The following is an 18,030-nucleotide window of genomic DNA, read 5'->3' as shown; positions in this document are numbered from 1 at the left end:
CATGTAACGGACCGAAAAATCACGCAAGTCTGAACACCAGAACATGCATCCTTGCCTGGTAATGAGGCGACCCACGTGTTCTCCCGAGCCATTTCCTTGCGGTCAAACCCGAGCGAGGTGGTCTTCACAGACAGGGATCACATGGTGGGATACAGAGATATTACTTAGCACTATCGTTTTCGATAAGCTAGACTTCCTCCAGCAGATAGATCCTTAACCAGATACCAAGCCATCAGCTGGCGTTGGTTACAAACTGTTAACTTAGGGTCACCTTGGACCACATACTATGAGTTTGTCCTCATGCCCTCCGTGAGGGACACATAATTGAAAGACCAATGGGAGGCTTTGCTACTGAGCTCAGACCCGGGGACTGAACCAGACTCGTCCGACAGGCCTTTCAGCCGTCGTCTAGGCGGGTAGCCCTCTAGCTACCCTCTTTTTGTTGGCCAGTAAAAGTTTTCTTACCCTGTCAGCGTGCCACAGTTTTCGCGGCGACAAAAGGCCAAATTTGGCAATGCGGGAACTCGCCAACAGGAAAAAGGAGGCGTTAACGTGATCACGTCGAAGCCAAGAAAAAGAGCACCGCCTGGTACAACGTGCCAAGTGGGCAGCAGAAACATGGTGGCCTGTACTGAGGGCACGCCCGCTACATTAGAAGAGGGACTCGTGCAGAACCGCAACCGGCGACAACAGATTCCATAAAGTTCTCTTTCTCGAAGCCATGTGGTTGTATCTGGGGTGCAGGAACAACGCTAGCGCCTTTAGCTCCAGTGGTGGGGCTCACGCAAAGGTGAGTAATACTTTGACCCGATGTTCATAAGCGCTATGAAGATGCGACTAGAATCGGTCCGGTCGGGCTCGATGATCGGGCAAGGGATCGAATGTAGAGTTGAACTATGTGGGTGAGCGCGATTTTTTATCGCCAGTTTCAAGGAATTCTGTGGACAAAGTGAGGTTGACCTGTATCTCTGTATCATTTTCTGTCGTCACGAAGAGGATTTTACAAGGTAGAAAGAAGAAAATATGAAATGGAAGGCACCACCACCACTGGCCGTTTACACAAGCAAACTTTGAGGACTTCCTGACCGTTTGAACGCTGGTATCGGAGGCTAGACTACACAGTCTCACTTCATGTTACGAATATCAGTCTTGTTACGGAGAGAAAATGTTTTTTTCGAAATGGAAGTTTATGGGCAATGCATATATTTTGCTGCGGAACAAAACATGACCTCAAAGGAGGCATGCACTCAAATATTGCTCAAAACAAAAATCGTATTGAGTTAAAACGCTGAGGATGAATTTAGCAATTGGGATTCGTAAGGTGGAATTTTTTTCGCGTCAAAATTCATGGCCTTGTTGGCGCTGGCTATCACTTATCGGACCTTATCAGAATACAGTGACACAACCTCTGTCATTGGCGAATGCAGGAAGTGTGTTTTTTAACGATGACCGACTCCTTTGGGAGTCATTTCCGCCGATTTTCTGCTTGTGTACATTGCTGCCTAGAGACATGGTTTACTCAGCTTACATTTACCTGTGTGTGGAAGCTATTTGCTATGAGGTTGTCACTGCAGTGATGCACTTTCCATAATCTTCAACTCAGAGTGTCGCTAATCCATGAGGTACTGAGTTTGATGCACAAAAGGGGTACTCCTGAAGGTTGTATGCAAATAATATCGATATATGTTCGCACTCATAAGCTTTCTGATGTAATTGCATGCGCCACTGTTAGTGAGCTGCAGGAAGGAAAACGGGGCGCAAATCTACGGTTGCAGGCCAGTTATAAAGGCACTCTTCATACTTTTCGAGGGAACTGTTGCCAGAATGAAAAAGTTGTATGAGATATATTTTGCGCTCCTTGGGCTCCTAACAAGGTGAAATGTATAATATAGATGCGGGCGAAACAAGCAAATGGCGCTGGATGCTAGCGGAAGCTTAGTACCGCACACACACCTATGAACCGCGGTACTGTGGTCACAGAGTCTTCTGTCGGCGGAGAGGCGAAATTTGCCCAGCAGAAAGAACATGCATGATTTGTTCGTTCCCAAAGAACCTGGATGCTTTCACACAGCGCTTGCTTCTTGGCTGACCAGTGTTCAAGCTACCACGCCATACATATATGCAATGAACGTTTTTTTTTTTTGGAGGGGGGTGGGTGGAAGGGAGGAAATATGCTTCCGGTAATCTTTTGTCTGAACGAAGTGGGTCCGATATATCAGCAGTGAAGATTCTGATATAGATTTATTTACACGAAGTCGGTGCTGTCCAGAGTCTGTCGGTGCACAATACACTACGAGAGAGGTCACTCGACCACAAGCACATTTTGCTCATGACAGGTCATTCTCAGCACCGCACGCAACACAAGTGATGAATCCGTGAAGATGCTTTTCGTTGTCATCTTCGGAGCCTAGGTCAATACCCTGAAAAATTTTGGCCCGGAGAGGCCAGGCACCAGGTTAGCGCAAATCTTGTACTCATAGCAAAAGCGGTGGTTACTCGATCGGCGGCACTATTGATCCAAATTTTGTTCCGAATAATGAGGCGCCTGAAAATTTAGTTTTCGACTTACAATAGCATATTTTGCAGTGGCAGCTGACAGGAGAATATTTTTCCGATTCATCGACATCGCTGGCGCAACACGCAGGACAAGTGAGGCATAAAAGGGAGTGGTGCCCTCTGTACGCAACGGCGTCTCTGCGTGCAGAGGACGCCCGGCTCGTTGAACTCCATATTCAACACCGGTAACAGTTATCGCTGAATGTCACGTTGCACAGTCGTACGAACCGCTGGGAAGGGTTTTTTCATAACTTTAAACGGCCAAGCTGAAGATCAAGGCAGCACAAATCGTGGTACCGGCTCACTCGGCGACCAGGTTGGCCAGGAATGTGGCGATCTGTCTTGGAATGAGCTTCACCAGGGCGTCCCCGGTTGCCGGTTCCATGCGCATCTCCGGAGTGGTCATGCGTATTCTGCTCGTGCGCAGTGGCAGATGGTTGTGTCTCGTCGGCCATTGCTGTCGAGTGGCTTGCGAAAGGAACTGGTTGGCCGCCAGCGTGACCGGCTGCACGTTTTCCAGCCGGCAACCTTTGAGAAGTCGCTGCGCACGACGATAAATCAATACTCAGACTTTAGCGAACATTCATCTCTGGCCACTATCGCTAATACTTTAAAGATTTGCAGTTCCTCCGGCTGACAATCTTCGAACCACCAACCTTTGAATCAGCAGTTGATCAGCAACAATGACAGAGGGCACTGAAGACAGATTTCTCAAATAATGGGCGCCTGTGCCAGATCTAACCGTTTGGAGTTGTTACTTCAAGCTAAGATACATGAGCTTCATTTACTGCCGTTGGCGAAGTTTGCATCGAAAAGAGGTCATCATCATCAGCCTGACTACGCCCACCGCAGGGCAAAGGCCTCTCCCATGTCTATCCAATTAACCCTGTCCTTCGCTAATTGCGGCCACCGTATTCCCGCAGATTTCTTAATCTCATCCGCCCATCTGACTTGCAGCCGCCCCCTGCTACGCTTGCCTTCTCTTGAAATCCACTCCGTTGCCTATAAGGACCAGCGGTTATCTTGCCTTCGCATTACATACCCTGCCCAAGTCCACATCTTCCTCTTGATTTCAACTAGGATAGCATTAACGCGCGTTTGCTCTCTCACCCACTCCGCCCGCTTCCGAGAGCTATGGTATTGTATGGAGTGGTGTGGTTTGGTATGGTACGGTATGAGATGAAATTGCATGCCCCCCCCCCCCTTTCCCTGAATGGCATAAAATACTGCAAGTTAACGCTCCAACTACTACTGTTTCTTAGCCATTGTGGCAGTTAAAAGATAGTATTTGATGTTTATAGAATGGTACTTCTTAAGAGCGTTTGCTCACGTGGACCACTTTCTTCCTACCGCTCGAAAGACGATCTCTTTATTTACGTACATTGGAGTCAGTACAGGACGTACAACATACCCCGGACGTATGGTATAGGTGACCGTATCGCTTTGCTGCCTTTTAAAAGCAAAGAAAGTGGGCATCGTCCTACTCATCTTAATTGTAGAGAGAGTGCGGAGGCAGTTTTAATTTGTGCCGAGGATGCATATTGCTCCTTAGGCAATTGAGGTGGCGTATAAAAAGCTGCTAGAGGGAGTACAGCAACCGGTTTACTCCTTTGGGAGAGTGCCAGTTCTTAGAGTGTATATATAACGAAGAGGACTAAACAGTGCGCTTGTAGAGAACGCGAGTTTGTACGGCGACCGATGCCTCCATGGCGAGAACTCGGCGCTCTTCTTAAAGTCCTCGGCTCGTCTTCTTGGAATGCAAAATTGGGTGCATTAAATTGTGCTCGTTTTCTTGCTTCTAGGACAGCCAACTCTGGTAAACCAGTTTTGAGCTGCGTTCATTAATGCAATGGCAAGTGGTTTTTGATCCGAGTTCTAAAAGGGAAGACGAGCCAACTACCATCAGGCATCCGTCACCTCAGAATTTGGGACCAATCGCTACAAACCGGAATGGACTTGTCCCTTAGCCAACATTTTCAGCGTATGGGTTCTAGTGTTCCCTCTGGCCACGGTTCAATTTGAGCAATGATTATTGAGCTTCGAACTCTACTCTCTGCAGGGACTCACACGTGTCAGTCCCTCCCAGTCTCTTTTCCTTCTTAAGCGTTCCTGATTCATCAAAGCTCGTTTCACTATTTTCATTCCCGAGGCGCTCTGCTTTTTCATCAAGGGCAACATTTCCTTTTTGTTTCGTTCAGCTACAGCAGAGTGCACTGAACATGGCGTCAGAAATACTGTACTGGGTTATAACCCTGACGACCGCTGCATAGCCTTATTTTGTAGACATTCAGCTGCACCCAGGTAGATGGCAATAAGGAACAACTCCCATAATTGTAATGATACACCCGTCTCGTTGAACTGTCTTGACAAGACCTTCGGTACCGCAGAAAGGACATAATTACACTCACAGTGATGTTAATTATGACGGCCGTTTTCTTGAGGGCGAGGTGCTCGAGACGAAGCAGCACCTGGCCGGGGGTCCCGGGCAGCCTTTCCAGAGTCAGCACGTGCACAGTCTGGGGCAACGGTGAGCGCAGAGCGGAGAACTGGAATCGAACGAGTGTCACACGTCGTACAGTTAACACAATGCGCTTTTTTTTCTTCTGGCAGAGCTCTTACATTATAACGAAAAAAGAAACCCTTATAAAAACAGCATGGTGGCAACTGCCACCACTCCGTTTTTATTATTTCATTACAATACCTTCAGGGCCCCAGTGGGAGTGAACGCTCCATCTCTTCCATCCATCTATCCGCTCGGAAAGTGGCTACTGGGCCTAGTCATTTTTTGGAGCGGAGTTTTTCCCTCTCAATAAATGTTTCCTTTCTTGGTTTGGTTTATGGGGTTTATCGTCCCAAAGCGACTAAGGCTATGAGAGACGCCGTAATGGAGGGCTCCGGAAATTTCGACCACCTGGGGTTCTTTAACGTGCACTGACATCGCACAGTACATTTCCTTTCTTCCGTTTCCTTCTTCCTGTTCCTTACAAAATTTTTTTTAGACTGGGCAATAAATTTCTTTCTCTAAAGTCTCTACACTCTCTACAGACAAATTCTAAACAGAAGTATATAGGCAATTCAAATTCTATAGACAGTCTATAAACAACTTATAGATTTAAGGGCGTGCATGTTTAGTTGACTTTTGTCTATAGGTAGTCTGTAGACTATGAATAGACAAAAGTCAACTAAATGTGCATGGCCTTAAATCTATAGATCGTCTATAGACTTTCCATAGAATTTGTACTGCCTATATACTTCTGTCTAGAATTTGTCTGTAGAAAGTCTAGAAATTTGAGAGATAGCAATTTATGGACCTGTCTAAAAAGAATTGTATAAGGGATAGAAAGAAGGAAAAGGAAGAAAGGAAACATTTATTCAGAGGGAAAAACTCCGCTCCAGAAAATGACTAGGCCCACTAGCCACTTTCTTGGCAGATAGATGGATGCAAGATAGGAGCGTTCCTCCTGAAACGGAGAGGCGGCAGTTGCCACCATGCAGTTTTTATTCTTAATTTTTATTTAACTCCATTATACAATGGTCTTAAAATTCGGTACCTTTTAAAAATATGTCACCTCTGTGCTTCTGAACCACCAATCTTCCAATCGCTTTTTGCTAACTTGCAGCGCAGATTTATTTACATGACCATTTTTGTCTCTAAACACAAGGGTCTCAGGGAGAATGACTGTGCCTGCATCGATATCCGGATGGATATCATCACATTCGAGTATGAGGTGTTCAATTCTTTTGAGTCGACGCTCTTTCTGTGTAAGTATATGAATACCTTAGCCACCCACCTGCTATCTTCCAGTTTCTTCAGGCATTCTTCATACAACATTTCACTCTGATCTTCTCGTGCTTCTAACGATGCCCAGCCCATATCCCCCTGTACTGGCTCCTTTGTGGGTTTGCCGCTGGAGCTCAGTGCTAATCTTCTGACAGCTCTCTGATCTACGCTGAATTTGGACTGAACTTCTGCCCTTAAACACAGAACCGCGTTTCCGAAAGTAAGCTCCGACACCATTATTTCTTTCGAAATACCTCTCAGTGCTTCAAGGACGGCGGCGCCATTTGAAAGCGGCTCAAAAAGCTTTTGCCTTATGTCACCATTTTCTCATGAAAAGAGCTTTTTTATTCTTACCTCTTAATTGATCTCTCCGACTCTTATATCTATGGAGTTTGGTTAGTCCGCCTGTTTCACTGATTTTGTTGCCGGGCTGTTTTGCCTTTTATCAACAATCTCGAAGTTTGCAACCTGAGCACAATTCACGTTATCGATCGCGGGCGGCGCGCCAGTCCGTAAACATCCGAATTTTGGCCAACTCGGACTGCAGTTTTTTGATGTATGGACCCTACACCACCCTCTCTCTACATCTCAGTAAATATTTATTTCTTGCTTCTCACAGAAAGTTTCGCTGCTGGTAATCTAGTCAAGTCGTCTTTATTTACATCAGGAAGATGTGGGTAGGCCCGGACGAAGTGAAACATTTAACTTGAAGGAGTCCAGGCCCCTTTAACAAGGAAAAATACAGTGAAAACGACAGAGCATGTTGAGTGGGCAAGAACGAATATGAATTCAGTAAAATTTAACACTGCGGATACATATGGTTAGAAAAGCAAGAAAAAACTCGCATATAAACAAGATCGATAGGATTAAATTTTGTCATATTATTACAGAAAATGTGTTTATAAATTTTTTATTTAAGCAGGAAAGATTGGAAAATGGTTTTGTATCTCAGCACATGTACCCAAGAAAGCGTACAAGTCATCATACCAGATCGTAAGGATTTGCAGGAGTGCTACTCTTTTGCAAAGATGCGCTGTCACTCAACAGACATCGAGCGTCCCTATACTACGTGGCAGAAGAGAATGCACGAAATTGATTACTTGCAAAATGCATATCTTGGAATGGTTGCTTCAAGGCAGCATTGTTCCAGAACAAATTTTGATGGTAACGCATGCATTTTTTATGTCCCATTACTAAATAATATTCGTATAGGTTATGAAATGGGGTTTTGTGCAAGCGAACAAACACTTCTCCTGTGTGTACAAGGTAATTCACATTTGCTACGTGCTGAACAGCTTTCATTTGGAGCATGAGTGTTTTATTTATGTTGCCCGGCGTTGTATTGCTCCATACCTAGAAACAGGAATTTAAGTTAGGTAGAAACAGTGTGTTGTAAATGATCATTTTTATAGACGCCGGAAGAAAGTACCAAAATCTTGCTAGCGTTCCTACACATTTTCCATGTCGACATAATGGGAGCGTCCCACACCATATTGTTGCTGAAAAATACTCCAAGTGTTTTGACCATATCTACAATTTCTGTGATCGAATTTATAATGGTAAACTTATATCCTGACAAGATCGCCTGATGTCGAGTGTGGAAAATAACGGCTTTAGTCTTTCTCGCGTTTAGAACCAGGGAGTTTGAGCGCGGTCTTGACGGCAGTCCGTTTGGAAGTGTTCGTGTAAGTTTTTTTCTTTCCTCGCTGCTTAAAAGGCAGTTATTTATTAAAGTATTGCTTGTAATCTTTTAAATAATTGACTGACATTGTCTTGAGAAGCTTCTGAAATAGTTTTTTTTATGATTTGCAAGCCTCCGTTGGTGATCGATGGCTTAATAGTTGCTCTTTTTTTATGGGATCCTTCCTTAAAATGATAGTTGTAAAGGATAGCAGTAAAGCGACAGTGGTGAAGATGACAATGATTCACACACATAATGCGTTGTATCTGAAGCAAATACGGCATTCCATTCTTCATTTTGTGAGGGTTGAAGGGAAACCATCCAATGCCAGAGATGTGATAGTCTGCGCTGTTGTAAACCTTTCAGAAGCATCACAAGGATTATCACCCAGTAAGAAACAAAATGAGAAGAGTGCGTGGACGTCAGTGAGAAAAAGACAAGTGCGCTATACTAGATGCACTGTTGCTGAGCGCAGTACTAATGTCAAATTTTTACCCATGCCATAACCGAGTGGAACTAACTACCATTACTAGAAATGACGCTTTAGAAAACGTCGTTCGTTGATTTACACTTTTTGAACATGTTCTGCTTTGTGCTTTTTTTTTTGCTCCCTGATGCCCCTCCCGCAGAGCCCTTCGATGAGCCGGCAGTTTCATGAAATATATAAATAAATAAATTAGCGTAAGGGGTGAAAAACGGGCCATTGATATCGCCGCTAAACTTTGTACTGTTTGTTTATTCATTCTTCGAACGTGCTACCGACATGCGGCTTTATCGCATTGTTTGAGCTGCAAGACGCGAGCAGACGCTACCTGATTTATATCGATTGATCGCATCCAGGCGGCGCTGATCTAGCTTGCTTCAGACTGTTGCAGCAACTTCGTGCGCCGTATCTCGGAAGTTCGCTATCAGCTTTAAATTGAGTACGGCCGATAGCGGCGGGTACTCTGTTCGACGACTGCCGAGCTCGCCTGTCGCTACGCGCCCGCCGACTCATTCAGTTCTTTGCAGGCGCAAGTTAGCCCAAATAAAGAGTTTTGCTTAGAAGCCATTTTCGCTGTCTTCCTGCTCTCCGGATTGCAGTCACCACTACGTGATATCTGGTGGAGGTGCTGCACCGTGGACCTGCACAGCTACCGATGATGGAAGGCAACGGTTCATCATCAACACTCGTTCTTCAGGAGCCACAGGTAAGTGCCCTTACCTCTTCCATACACAACTTATTCATGGCCGGGTTCTTGTTCGGTTTTTATTTTGCTTATCAAGAGCCAGCTAGCTTATCTTAGTGTCCTTGGCCAGTAGTGGAGTCTGTGAACGAAAGAGACACGCATTTTTCGTAACTTGCGAATACTGAAGACAAAGCGTGTGTTCACGTTTACTTGTCAGTTCCTCAACCGCCGAATCAGTTTCCTTTGAATTAGGTTTGGTTTAGTTTATGGGATTTAACGTCCCAAAGCGACTAAGGCTGTGAGAGACGCCGTATTGGAGGGCTTCGGAAATTTCGACCACTTGAGGTTCTTTTACGTGCACTGACATCGCACAGTACACGAGCCTCTAGAATTTCTTCTCCAGCTTTGAATTAGGATAGGTATGCCTTGATATTTGAAGCTCGAGAAGTTCTTCCAAGTCTTGCCTCAAGAAGACAAAAAAACATAAACATGCACCACTGGTTTTATCGGCGTTGCCTACGTTCTCCACTCCTGCCCTGAGAACTTCACGATATGCACCATAAAATTATCTCTTTTCAAGAAAAAAAAATGGAGGTGGTTTAGCTCCAGTTAAACCTAGTGTGTACGCAATAGCTTCGTACACGTGGTTACACGTGGTTAAAGCTCTTTGTCTCGTTGTTCCGGCATCTCGGTCGCGCGCTTGGCATTCCTGGCTTCTTGGGCTCGTTGTCGACTCGCCTTATACCAGGGCTACAACTTCGGGATCCGTCGACGTGGCTTCCCAAGGTCGCCGTTGATGTCGGTCGCAGTATACACATAGAGTAACATAAAAGTAAAGAGCGGACACTCGGGCCCTTTCGCGGCCGAGTTCGGCGCTTCCCCGTTTCCCTCCAGATGGCACTGAACGTGCAAATAAAAAAAAAAGAAAAAGAGTATGGTCTTGGCATGTCTTGGCTTCCTTCTGCGGAGTGACTAATGCGCTCATTGTCACCCTGACAGAATGCACGTAGTAGGTTCACTGCCGCTTGCCAAGCGCACGCGATGCGTGGCATAACGCCTTTGCGGCTTGTGGGTGACGTGTTCGCCGCGGCGTCCAGGCAAGCGATCAAAGCCAAACGCTTTTGACGAGCGTTGCACGTCGAAACCTAGATAATCGTTGCGTGCTCCGTAATCGTCACGCTGGTGGCCGGCTGCTCAGCTGGGCAATGTGACACCGCCTCCTCCGCGAGAGTGGAGAACGCACAAGACGCAATGAAAGTAGAGCCTCCAAGATTGCTGTTGTGGCCAATCATCTCTGAGGCCAGTGCGTTTCCCCGGGTCCGCTAGGTGCGCTGTGCACAAAAGTCGGCCGCTGGGGCCTACGGGAGTGTCCGCTCTTTACTTCTATGTTACTCTATGGTATACACGCGAACTTTCCGCTTCTTCACTCATAGTTCATCTGAAGAACGAGCACTTCGTATCCTCTGTTTATAAAGTGACCGAGCAATGACGCGCATCTGTGGCTACTGCGCATGCGCGACCAAAGCCTCTTAGACTTGGCCTTGGCGCGACACGCGCAGCGAGGCTTCGGATTCGCGGTGGTAGCGGCGCACCTGTGACGTCACGCACGCCGCATGCGCAGTAGCGGCTTCGGCTCGGCCCGGTGACCTTGGCCTTACATGGCGTAGTGAAGCTATGGCTTCAAAAATTTCCGCACGTGTTTCATATCTCTTTTGCATGTTTTCGTATATCATTTCTGTATGGCATGTTTCACATCGTGTGGAATCTGTACATTGTTTTATTCTTACATATGCGTTGTCTGTATAGGCCTAGTAGGCTTAATATGATCCATATGTTTTGAATGCAAGCCATACGAAAAACGTACACAATTATTGAAATCGTCACATGGAGCGCTTCAACAGAGCTTAAGTAGTAGGTAAAATGTTTAGGGAAATTCCCCAAGGTGGAGTATATCTGTAACAAGGGAGTAATTACTCACTGGCATGTCCACCCAAGCGCCGCCATGCGCTGCAAAAATTCGCAGTTAAAGAAAAACGTCCTGGTCTGGGATAGCTTAAGTAGTAGCTTAGAAAGGGGGATTTACGAATCAAACAAGAGAACAACGAAATGTATAAATGCTGCTCACGGATTCTGCCTATGGCACCATGTGGACACACACTGCAATAGTTCTGCGTTCCATCTTGCTACGCATTTACCGCTGTGGGATAGCATTTGGTTGCAGACCATGATTACTGTCCCTCTCATTTGAGACTTAGAGAATGCGGACATGTACCTTGTCCAGCCTTGGCTTCCAGTCGGCGAGCGTAAAGACCGGCAGCGGCCGGTAGACCAGCTGCAGCGCCTGCAGCCGCATGAGTCCCCTGGCCTCCACTGGGGAGCCCAGGAAGAGCCGATGTGTTCCCCTTGCCACCAGACCCCCGTAGTCTGCACCGATTTCGAGCAGGGGATCGGGTAGACCCAGGTTGTCGTTGCTCTCGTGGCGCCGATGCACCTGCGCAAGTGTTTCCGCTTCACGCACATATCCGCTAGGCCTCACGCGGTTGTAGTAAAGTACACTGAGAAAACGGTGTAGTTGGATCTCATGGCTAAACTCGGCTATTAAGGCGAAAGTGTTTAATGCCTCACCGTTGTCGACAGAAGGATGTCAACAGAAGCTTGTCAGCAGAGTTGTCACGCTTTTGACTGGTGTGCACCGAGATATGTGAGACAGTTACTGAGGAATTTCCTTTCCTCAAATACAATTATCATTTTCTTCATTACGGCCCCTCTTTCTTCTTGCACTTTCACTTCTTTCCTTCCTGTACGCGGCGGTTCAGATGTCCACCGAGATGACAGAGAATTACTGCGCCATTTCCTTTCCTCAAAAAGCGTTGCGTTCAAAGGGCAAGGCATCGCGCCGAACGGGTGGTGGCGTTCCGTGGACTCCCTGGCAGCGCTACAACGCGCTGTAGCGTTCCACTCCTAAAGGCGAAGGTTAAGCGTCAATAATTGGCACTTATTTAGTAATTAGTAAGTAATAATCAGTAATTAACCATTAATTACTAATTTTCATTACTTAGTAATTATTACTTATGTGTGACGTCATACAGTGGTGACGTCACCAGTGCCACAGAGGCAAAGTGGTGCGGAAAACGCTTTCGCCTCTATGCACTTTAGACAAAGTGCCCCCTGAATTTTTTGAAAGGAGCTTTATAAATAGGCAACAATGGAACATCTCGCAAGCGCTTTTAGTGTCCGTGGCTGCCACCATGATGAGCCACATGGCGCCTAATATTAAAAATTACCGCGCGAAGTTTGAGTGCTCGGGATATTTAATTGGAATTCTATGATCGTCGGAAATGGCAGTTATCGACGCACAAGCAATGTATCCCCTTCAGGCACGAATCATGACCGTGTTGGAGAAAAACCTTGAAAATTTCAGATTTTTCTACGGAACGTGCCTCGATAGCGCAGGAAAAAATTGAACCCTCCCTGAAGATTATTTCTGCATTTCATGGCTGGTCCAGATATCTCCACGTCATTGCTGTACATTCTTTTCAGGATGTCACTTGAAATTGCTTTTACTCATTTCTGTTAAAATAGGTTATTATGTGAATGTTTCAGCTTACTTTAAGAGTTTTTAGAACGCTTAAGCCCGCAGAAGAAGCGAACGAATGCACATGCGTGCCAGAGCCACACCGGCACTCACGTGAAGCCTGTAGGCGTCAGTCTTAAAAAAAACATTGGCGGGGGCTTAGCTTTGGTTAAGCTTGGTAGGTTGCGAAAGCGACCGCAGCACCTCTAACGGAAGGAACGCGGCGCGCCGCGTCTAAAGAAGGAACGTAGTGCGCCGCGTCTACAGGTCAGGTGTGGCTTCTGGCCAATGCTGCGCGATGGCTCGACTTGGTAGCCCATCTCTCACCCTGGAACGACGTCACGCTATCACGTCACTAGGCATGGCATGACGTCATAGGTCATTCTAAATGTCATGCGTGGCAACCGGCCGCCGCTGCGCGACGACTCGACTTGGTAGCCCATCTCTCACCCTGGTATGACGTCAGAGGTCATTCTAAAGGTCAAACGTCGCTACTGGCCGCCGCTACGCGAAAGGCCGTTCATGAGCGTAGTATTGCTTTCGCAATAAAACAGTTTTTTGGGTCGATTTATCACGCCTGTCTTAGAACGGTTCTTTGTGGCTTGTCGCAGATGGTTCAAAATATAAGCTCTACTCATCTGTGGCACATTATGTCGAAGCAGCAGCTTATGCAGACGTAATAAAGTTGTGTACGTATTTGTGTATGCCGTGTGAACGGGAGAATTCAAATAGTAATAAAAATTAGCATGTCCCAGCAGCACTTCACTGTACTCTGTAGCTTATTCACATATTGCAAGTGAAAATATTCCAACTGAGTTCGCCATTGGTAGATGGCGCTAGTTGATGATGGACTGTAAAGTCGTGGTGTTCAAGCACTGATACCTTATAAGTTTAAAGGGGTTGAGACGTTAAATTCTGAGGTTATAGGAAGCCTGTTATGGACTTCTGCATATAAGGTGCAGAAAACGCGCGACAAGCGGACGCGACAAATGTTCATGCGTACTAGAGCCTTATGCAACGTTTTAAACAAAAGGAGTGGCTTGTGTAATCCCCTCCTTTGGTGCTACATTTTTCGTGAAATAAAGTTATTCCGTATATAAATATATAAACAACTAAAGACAATTTCACAGACCAGCATGGCAAACGATGAAAGGTTATGTAAATAAAAATTATTGATATGTCGAAAAATAGGCCCCCAAAATTTAGGATACCGAATAGGCTAGACGTTTTGCGTGCAGTAAACCTTGGGGGTTTTGCTTTAATTGCTTGGTTTTTCTGCTCTCTTAAATCATTTCGAGAGATTCTTGATGAACTTAGGCGGCGGTGTATCATACTAGATAGGCTGCCATTAAAGTTGTTCCTGCTCTTAGCAATGCCTGAAAAGATCTGGAGGGAAAATATGGAGTGAGGTAGAGCGAAAGCGTCTTCGCTTGCAATTTCAGCCACAAAAATCTAATCTCTTATCAGTAGCATAGCTTGGGTTATGTTCTACGAATTCTTTCACATACAGCCGCACAATCGCTGCAGAGGCTGTTAAACCTTTCACGCCCTTTGGTTAATAGAACTTCTGCTTGCCACATATCCCTAGTGCTATCTCCAGTTTTATGCGGAGCCTGCCGCGATATGCAAAGGAGCCGACCGCGTCTTTGGTAAATTGAGGCATGCCTCTGGCTATAACAGATGACGCCGTACAAACAAGAACTCGTCGTTAGATGCGTAAACTTCCGCGTTGGCATGAAGTGGTCTGACTCGCACACGTAGGGAACTTTAGAGAGAGATAGGTATTTACCATGATCTCCAGTTGCCCCGCCTTAATGCTGGATCCACCTTGGGGCCGATCCGGAAGTATCATCATTTGCAGATTCTTGTTTCGGTCCTGCAAGAGGCGAATTCTGCGATTAATTCCGTGCGGACCGGGGCGGCTTGGCTTGCTAGTAGCTGTCTGTCCGGGAATAATACAGGATCCTCCAAAGCCAGTACAGAAAGGCGCTATGAAATGGCAAGGGTGTCACGTCCCTGTAATGGCCAAGATAAACACTATTTCAAAGCTAAATTTTCTCACAAGCAACCAGGCCAGCCTCTCGGTCTCGCCCTCTAGCTTTCCTGCCTCTTTCATGTGGAGACTAATTCAGAGTAATTAAGTCTGTTCATTAGTAAGTCAAGTAAGTAATCTTTATTTCAACATCGCAGAGATGCTAGGGGCGCAGCCAAAAAACCTATTAAAGGCTTGACGAGGGTTTGCGCCCCCGTAGAAAAACTTGGTTACTTTGGCGTAATAGTTAGCTACACAATGAATTATATTTTTAACAGAAACAACAGGGCGAAATTGCACTTTCATATAATGTTTAACTAAAGACTGTAGAAAAGGGGACGTACAATTGCGGCAAAGAAGCAAAAACATACACGCAGTGTGGAAAACATTTTTACAGGAATGCACACTTTCAGTGAGGTAAAAACAAATAACGTTATCTGCACACTGTAACTAATCAATTGTATTTAGAAGAAGAGGCAAGGTGTAACTAATGCTCTGCTGTCCGCAACTGATGATGAAATGATTTTTCGTACGCGTGCTGTAATTGTGAGACTTGCGTTCAAGCCTGCACAGTTCCTTGAGGAAGATAGCTGTATTTGGGTATTACAAGGATTGGGCCTCAGGCTTAATGATTCGCATAAATGAAGCTTGAATCAATAACATTAGAAGTTGCTTTGTTGCTTCAAACACAGAAAAAAAGGTGGTTACGTCCTTGGTGGACGCATTTCAACTCTGAAGCCATTGGTCAAAATACTTCAGTAGTTTTATCAGTACTTCGGACGCACCTTTATGTAGATCCAGGAGGTGACGGGGTAGTAGTTGGATGGGATGGGCAGCTTATCTTTATGCTGTCTCGCTCTGGAAGTCGCACAAGAGAGAATCAGGTGCTGCATTGATGCCAAAACCTCTTATGCGGTGTATTTCGCCTGCATTGCATTCCTGGAAGTTACACCAACCTGGTCGCCGTTTTGCACTAATGCACTGACAGACTTGTACAAAAAATACTTACATCGGATTTTTGTTTGCTTTTAAACGCAATTAGAGTTAGAATGAGAGTGTTGTTGCTGATACGGGTGGAACAGAAGCAGACACATTTAGGCATCAGGTATGACTGAACTTTCATACCTGTCTCAGGGGCTAAGCGCGCGTCCAATGGCTAAAACGAAATACCAAGTCGGCGCAGCATCGAATTAGTACTAGTGTGGGCTGATGCAAAATTATCATAATATCATCCTAACTATCATAATCTGCTAGGTAAAGTCATCACGCATGTCCCTCCAGTTAACCCTGTCCTGTGCCAGGCGCAGCCACCTTATCGTAGCCGACTTTCTGACCTCATCCGCCGACCGGAACACAGTGTTTTGCTTGAACACAGTGTTTTGCTTGCTGCTATTTTTGCCTTGAAAGATTACCCACTAACACGGGACACTACTCTCGACTGCAAACACGAACTAAATCTTCAGTAAGACAACATTCCAAAATCTCTCCGTATCGACATAGGTCCTGGGAAATATTTCACCACCCACAAGTGACGCGTTCTTCGCCAGACACATTTGAGTCCTGCCTGTTCTTTACTGTTCTGTTTTTTCTGCAAACTGCATTCTTCCGGAATCCTATGAAAATCTCGAAGGCTGTGTTGTCGCTTGGCCTGTTACCATTCGATCCCTTACATCACTCATACCCCCCACCCCTAACGTGCTTGCCTGGTTAACCTTGGACCAGCTAACTTTAATGACTCTGTCGCAGAATGTCACCCACGCTTAATGCTGAGTCGTGGTCGATTTATTTCTCTCCCTCTGTACAAGCGTAGTGAACACAAACTTGGACAGTGTGCAGCTTGAGTAATGAATTAAAAGCATTCTTTTACCCAGGTTACAGTGCCATTCAGTGCCAGTGGGCAACTTCTGCGTGAAGTCACGTTCCACGTACTGTAGAGTCGATGAATAAGTGGGTCAGAATCGTCAGGCACGATAATTTGTGCGTATGCTTGCTTTTCCGCCACTCACCGGGATGTAGCATTTCAATTTCCGTGTCAAGGTTTTTCTGTTATTTTTTTTTTCAGAGAAATACAGAGATGTTACAATTTTTTCCTCCTCAGGTTACGTCACAGGATGAGAAGTTCACCACGAATTAAAGCGTATAAGATGTTGAGCAGCCAGTATCGCAATAAATCACACGTAATTCAATGCCTGCTGTTAATTGGTTCCACTCCTCTGCTCTCAAAAAGAGTGCTGAAGCCCGCTGACCCCGAGGGCCGCCTATTTATAAACGGCCTGTTTCGATAAAACGAGTGGGATGCCGATAGCATCAGGCTCCTCGTGCAGCATGGACATACTAGAGTAGTTTACTGAAAAAAAAAAACAGTAGAAATGATGAGCAAGCATAAAGCAGCTAAATCCTAAGCATAAGCTCTGCATACTTACGTCCTGCGCATGGTTCTCCAGCCGTTGCTATCCGTGTAAAATTCGTCGGTGTCCAGGTTAGTTTCGAATCGGCTGACTATGTCGCAGCCAGACGAAGTTAACCAGCCCGGACTCAATAACCTTGAATAAAAAAAAAAAACGTGGAAAACAGCCCTTTTGCACTAGTTCTTGAGCCATATCACGAGCTTACCCCATGTCCGAAGTTGTACACAAAGAACGCGCAAAACGACTCGAAGAGCAAGAATAGTTAGCTATTTAAGTTATAAATTAATTCTCGAAGTACTGCGCTAGTACAAACTAGGTAATATGAACGTCGAAATGGCATGTCATGCTAAGAGTAGCAGGTGCGAACTTCGAAAAATATGAATGTAAACATCTTGTGTACGGACAAATTATGATTTTCAGAGGTTTGGATGGCAAATTCTTGAATGCACTAATAGCACCCCTTTACAGTAAATCTTGCGCCCAGTAGCCCGTCTACACGCAAACATTTATTTTTTTTGTTTGTACATACTGCATCGCTATTAGAATATTGGATTAGTGGGTGTGAAAACATAGTGTCTAATAACAAGGAACAGAACGATCCCAGTTAAACATCGTAACTGGTCAAACTGGTTTAGGGAACAGCTTCTCAGTTGACTCTAGATGGTTTTCAATAGCTCCCAGCTGAGTTTCAGCTGCAGTCAACTGGGAGCTAACTGGAAACTAACTGGAATCAATTGGGAAATTATTCCTTAAACCAGTTTGACCAGTTAAAATTTTCTCCTGGGATGGCAAATAGAAAAGCCAATGCGAACTGAATGCAAAAAAAAAG

General features: G+C 45.5%; 1 protein-coding gene across 1 annotated transcript in view; it reads right to left on the bottom strand.

The window, feature by feature from the left end:
- Nucleotides 1–2,286: 2,286 nt before the first annotated feature.
- LOC149336148 (lysosomal alpha-mannosidase-like) overlaps nucleotides 2,287–18,030 on the bottom strand; it is a 31,703-nt gene continuing 15,959 nt past the window's right edge. Inside the window, exons 10-15 of the mRNA XM_089554671.1 lie at nucleotides 17,217–17,336; nucleotides 15,579–15,651; nucleotides 14,551–14,637; nucleotides 11,460–11,678; nucleotides 4,965–5,102; nucleotides 2,287–3,097 (exon numbers count right to left, since the gene is read on the bottom strand). Of these exons, the coding sequence (XP_089410797.1) occupies nucleotides 2,858–3,097; nucleotides 4,965–5,102; nucleotides 11,460–11,678; nucleotides 14,551–14,637; nucleotides 15,579–15,651; nucleotides 17,217–17,336 (877 nt within the window). The 3' untranslated portion in view covers nucleotides 2,287–2,857. The remainder of the gene's footprint in view (nucleotides 3,098–4,964; nucleotides 5,103–11,459; nucleotides 11,679–14,550; nucleotides 14,638–15,578; nucleotides 15,652–17,216; nucleotides 17,337–18,030) is intronic.

Source organism: Amblyomma mixtum, chromosome 7 (genome assembly GCF_055824585.1).
Source record: "Amblyomma mixtum isolate Tamu chromosome 7, ASM5582458v1, whole genome shotgun sequence".
NCBI classification, from domain to species: Eukaryota; Metazoa; Arthropoda; class Arachnida; order Ixodida; family Ixodidae; genus Amblyomma; species Amblyomma mixtum.
Note: the sequence above shows the minus strand (reverse complement) of the source record. Positions and strands in the feature narration are given on the sequence as shown.